Here is a 5,770-nt window from a genome sequence, read left to right on the forward strand (position 1 = left end):
GAAGAATCCTTGCATCCCTGGGATAAAGCCCACTTGGTCATGGTGTATGATCTTTTTAATGTGTTTTTGGATTCTGATTGCTAGAATTTTGTTAAGGATTTTTGCATCTATGTTCATCAGTGATATTGGCCTGTAGTTTTCTTTTTTGTGGGATCTTTGTCAGGTTTTGGTATTAGGGTGATGGTGGCCTCATAGAATGAGTTTGGAAGTTTACCTTCCTCTGCAATTTTCTGGAAAAGTTTGAGTAGGACAGGTGTTAGCTCTTCTCTAAATTTTTGGTAGAATTCAGTTGTGAAGCCGTCTGGACCTGGGCTTTTGTTTGCTGGAAGATTTTTGATTACAGTTTCAACTTCGGTGCTTGTGATGGGTCTGTTAAGATTTTCTTTTTTTTTTTTTTTTCAATGAAAGGGTAGAATTTGAAATTAAAAACACAATGTCATTTACATTAGCATCCAAAAATGAAATACTTAGGTATAAATCTAACAATGTATGTATGAGTCAACATGAAGAAATTATAAAACTCTGAAGAACAAAATTAAAGAACTGAATAAATTGAGAGACACTCCATGTTCACGAACAGAAAGACTCAGTACTGTCATGATGTCAGATCTTTGACAGAAGATTTTTGATTACAGTTTCAACTTCGGTGCTTGTGATGGGTCTGTTAAGATTTTCTATTTCTTCCTGGTCCAGTTTTGGAAAGTTGTACTTTTCTAAGAATTTGTCCATTTCTTCCACATTGTCCATTTTATTGGCATATAATTGCTGATAGTAGTCTCTTATGAGCCTTTGTATTTCTGTGTTGTCTGTTGTGATCTCTCCATTTTCATTTCTAATTTTATTGATTTGATTTTTCTCCCTTTGTTTCTTGATGAGTCTGGCTAATGGTTTGTCAATTTTATTTATCCTTTCAAAGAACCAGCTTTTGGTTTTGTTGATTTTTGCTATGGTCTCTTTTGTTTCTTTGGCATTTATTTCTGCCCTAATTTTTAAGATTTCTTTCCTTGTACTAACCCTGGGGTTCTTCATTTCTTCCTTTTCTAGTTGCTTTAGGTGTAGGGTTAGGTTATTTATTTGACTTTTTTCTTGTTTCTTGAGGTATGCCTATATTGGCTTTTTTTTGGTAAGGGTTTCATATATGTATTTTGTGCTTATTGGATATAAAGTTATATACATAGCCTATTAATTATATCTTTCAGAGCTTGATATCTATTTTTACTGATATATCAGTTTCTGGAAGGGGTATATCAAAATCTTAACTGAAATTATTGATTTATCAATGTGTCTTGCATGTCTGTCAATTGTTACTTTATATAATTTGACGCTATAAGTTGCATATGTTTGTTTATTCTTTAATCACTATACTCTTTTTCTGGACCGTATGCTATATCTTGCCTTAAGACCTATTTAGTCAGATATTAAGATTTCTATCCAACTTTTTTATGTGTATTCATATTTTTAGAATCTCTTTTTCCATTCTTGTATTTCTCAAACTTTCTATGTTTCTCTGTTTGAACTATAAGTCTTATGGGAGATCTATCAGTGGACTTTGTTTTCTTGTAATTCAGTCTGTGATTATTTGTCCTGTGTTGATTTTAACTTTTTATATTCATTATAGATTCTGTTATCTTAAAATTCATTACTGTTATAATATGTATTTAATTTCTTTTTATTCCTTGTTTTCTCTCTCACCCTGCTCTCTGTGGGATAGATTGAATTTTCTTCTGTGTTTATTTTGTGTTTATTCTCTATGGTGCCTCTCTTAATTGAAGACTGACATCCAGCATTATTTGTTCCTATTTATTAATTTTTTCAATATCTATATATTTTCCCTTTCAAAACAAGTACTTTAGCTTACTCTTTGGTCTTCCCCATACTCTCATTCTTATATATGTCATACCATAAATTTTTTTTTTTGGTGATTATTATTTTTTTATTTTATTTTTTATTTTTATATTATTATTATTTTTTTTTACTTTACAATTTGTATTGGTTTTGCCATACATCAACATGCATCCACCATGGGTGTACACGTGTTCCCCATCCTGAACCCCCCTCCCACCTCCCTCACCATACCATCCCTCTGGGTCATCCCAGTGCACCAGCCCCAAGCTTCCTGTATCCTGCATCGAATCTGGACTGGTGATTATGGGAATTTTTTTCCTTTTCCTTTTCTTTGGACCTAGTTTTTATAAACACGTATGTTTGCCCACACAGGCATGTGCATGCGTTTAGAATACTGTAAACTAACAAGATATTTTATAAAACTTTCTCTTCATATCTCTTATAGACTTCAATATATTCCTTTTTTTTAGTACTTCTTCCAACAGTGTTTTTCAGTTAGGTTTTGTGTGACAAACCTTTGGCAACTATTTCTCATATGCCTTTATATTTAGATTACAGTTTGGCTGGTTATAAAATTTTAAGTGTAAAGTTCTTTTCATTTAATACATTAAAATATTTAATATCTTTAAAATATTATTACATTTTCTCTTGTTCCACTCTTGAAATGATCAGTGTCACCTGTATGTGTTCATTTGTAGTGTATCTGTTCTTTCTCTCCAGAAGCTTTTACATTTTTCATTTGCCTTTGGTATTCTTAATTTCAGTATAAATTCTCTTGTTATGAATTTTGGTATTCAATAAGCCCTTTTAATATGTAATTTTGAAGGAGACATATAGTGTAAGATTCTTTGTTCCACATGATTAAATGAGTTAGACTTTTCCAGACCAACAAGTCGCAGTCCACTCTAAACCATGCTTAGTTTTTTTCATAGCACTTATCTTTGTTTTACATTTTTTAGATTTTATTTGTTTCATTATTTTAATGAAAGTGCAATTTGACTTTTTTCTTTTTGCTGGGTGGTTTCTAGGAGAAAGACAGTGGATATTTGCATCTAAGTTTTGCCTGCATTTTGAAGATTTCATTTGCATTTGAAAGATTTTCATTTTGCTATAAAAAAGGAGGAAAATATCAGTTGACAAGTGTTCCTTCTCTGTCTTATGTAAACATCTTACTATTCTTCTCAGAGAGAATGTGTAAATTCCTACTCTCCTTCCTACAGTTACAAGTTTTAAATCCTTCCAGACTGAAGCGACTTAGAAGCAGCAGCAGTGTTACCTTTAACATTTTTCAAAACACAGCTGAAGCAAATAACATTGGCATTGTAATAACATTTCTGCATGTAGATTAATGATTTTACTTTTGAACCTCATTATTTATTCACCTTTTCATCAGTTTTACAAGTTAATTTATAGCTTATGGAAAAGTTTTATATATGATAATATTAATTTATTCAGCTACTTCCTCCTTTGTATAATTTTTACATTGATAAATATGCAAGCTCTCAACTGTTTAATAAAATGTTACCAAATTGTACTATATGGCTCATAGAAATGGCACAAAGATAATTTAAAGTTATGATTTTAATATTCAGTGTGGAATAATTCAGTCTCTTATTTAATGGTGTATTTTTGATGGCTTACACAATGACCAATCAATCATATATAACACACCCACATAGGAAGGCATGTTATTAAAAAATACCCTGTAGGTGTGCTGTTTATTGTTTATTTGTGATACAAGAATCTGAATTGCATGTGGAATAAGTTGGAATCTATACAACTTACTCACATTACTGTCTTTAGCAGTATTCAACGTGTGTAGGGATCATTATCTCAGAGCAACCAAAGAATAACCTGAGAATTACTAAAACCATATCATGTTATAAGAACTACATATATTTTGTCATCCAGTTAACTCCAATGAACATCTTATACAGCCATAAATATTTTAGGTCAGGATTATGATTTTATTTCAAAACCTTCACCAGGTGGGATGACCCGAGTATATCTGAAGATGTCTTCTTTTATTATCCCAGTTCTTCTGATCTTCTGTGCATCCCATGCTATCTTTATTCCACACTTGTGTGACTTTTTCACTTGTATCCAGGCAGTATCTAGGTTTGTATTAGTAACTGCAGAGATTCCTAGTTTCTACATCTGAAACTGCAAGCAGTGAAGGCCATAAGTGGGCAGTCTCATCAACTTTGTTTGGAAGAGGTTGCTTTTCAAAAATAATTTCCTACCTCCAGTTAGCCTTACATAGAGTCTATTTTTCCTCTGTTTGTACAGTCTTGCTGAGTGTGTGTGTTTTCTTTGGCTGCTTCCCATTGTAGGAATGCAAGGAATGAGAAATGGTGTAGGAGAGGCTAGTGAGAAAAAGGATAAATCATACTTTTTCTGTAGACATAGATACCAATTATATCAACATTGAAGTAAACCCCACTTTAGGAGGAATCATGCTGCCCTATAATTCCTGTGTTGAAATAGTAAATATCTTTCAAAGGTGCAGCCACTTCCTGGGATGATCTAATGTATAACCACGTCAAGTTTTTCATCTTGTAAATTTTGCTATCTTAGAATATTCCTAACATTGAAACAGTAAAACAGTCATTACAAAATTGAAATTCAACTTTAATGGTGATTAGAGTTAAACACAGATTAACAAATAAGCAAAAATAAAAATACTTATCATTGTTCTCCTTTCAAAAAATTCCACAAAGATATAGAATCTTTTACCTTTTCTTCACTGTAGGATCATTAGACAATTATACTGTGGTAACAGCTAGTTCTTAAATGCATCATAAAGCATGTCTTAAATTGGGAGAGGATCTATGAATTTGCTACCTGGGGGTCCGTGATCATAAAATTTTCTGTGTATTTTACTTTGGTAGGGGAAGTAATGTTTTCATTATTTTGGAGTTGGTGAACTAAAAAATTAAGAAATACCATCATAAAGTGCTGTATTTGCTACCTAGAGAGGTTTTGTAAGATTACATATTAAAAGTTTAATTTGCAATGAAATTTAAATTAATGTATTTTTTTTTCTATAAGAAACTAATAGAGATTGCAACACAACACTTGGGCTTACATCAGTGGCCAGCTCAAAAAGAGAGAATCATACAGTTTTATAATCAACTTCAGGTAAGTGTAGAATGTCATGTTAGCAATTTGCTTCCGTGTTTAAATAGGTGTGATCAAGGAAAAATAAAATTATGATAAAAGATATCTACTATAATGTTCTTCAAAGTAAAGTTGTTTGTTAATTAACTGTTTATCTAGACTTTGTTATTTGATCCCTCACTTTCAGTTCAGTGCAGTTGCTCGGTCATGTCCGACTCTTTGCAACCCCATGAACCACAGCACGCCAGGCCTCCCTGTCCATCGCCAACTCCCGGAGTTTACCCAAACTCATGTGCATTGAGTTGGTGATGCCATCTAACCATCTCATCCTCTGTTGTCCCCTTCTCCTCCTGTCTTCAGTCTTTTCCAACATCAGGGTCTTTTCAAATGAGGCAGCTCTTCGCATTAGGTGGCCATAATATTGGAGTTTCAGCTTCAGCATCAGTCCTTCCAATGAACACACCTAGGACTGATTTCCTTTAGGATGGACTGGTGGATCTCCTTGCAGTCCAAGGGACTCTTAAGAGTCTTCTCCAACACCACAGTTCAAAAGCATCAATTCTTCTGCACTCAGCTTTCTTTATAGTCCAACTCTCACATCCATACATGACCATTGGAAAAACCATAGCCTTGACTAGATGGACTTTTGGTGACTCAGCTTGTCAGCAAAATGCCCCTTCTTTACAACAATGCCTACAAAAATTAAGACACTAAATTTTTCCTCCATAGAAATTCTAGCCCCAGTTATGTGGTTCGTCGTCTCTGACGTTGACAAAATGACTGTGGGAATTGTCAATCTGTAACA

At 33.2% G+C, this 5,770-nt stretch overlaps 1 protein-coding gene across 1 annotated transcript in view; it reads left to right on the forward strand.

The window, feature by feature from the left end:
• Positions 1-5,770, forward strand: part of DNAH14 (dynein, axonemal, heavy chain 14) — a 376,195-nt gene that overhangs the window by 191,024 nt on the left and 179,401 nt on the right. The window contains exon 35 of the mRNA XM_010852937.1: positions 4,897-4,986. Within this exon, the coding sequence (XP_010851239.1) occupies positions 4,897-4,986 (90 nt within the window). The remainder of the gene's footprint in view (positions 1-4,896; positions 4,987-5,770) is intronic.

This window comes from Bison bison, unplaced genomic scaffold (genome assembly GCF_000754665.1).
Source record: "Bison bison bison isolate TAMUID 2011002044 unplaced genomic scaffold, Bison_UMD1.0 scf7180017864317, whole genome shotgun sequence".
Classification (NCBI taxonomy): Eukaryota; Metazoa; Chordata; class Mammalia; order Artiodactyla; family Bovidae; genus Bison; species Bison bison.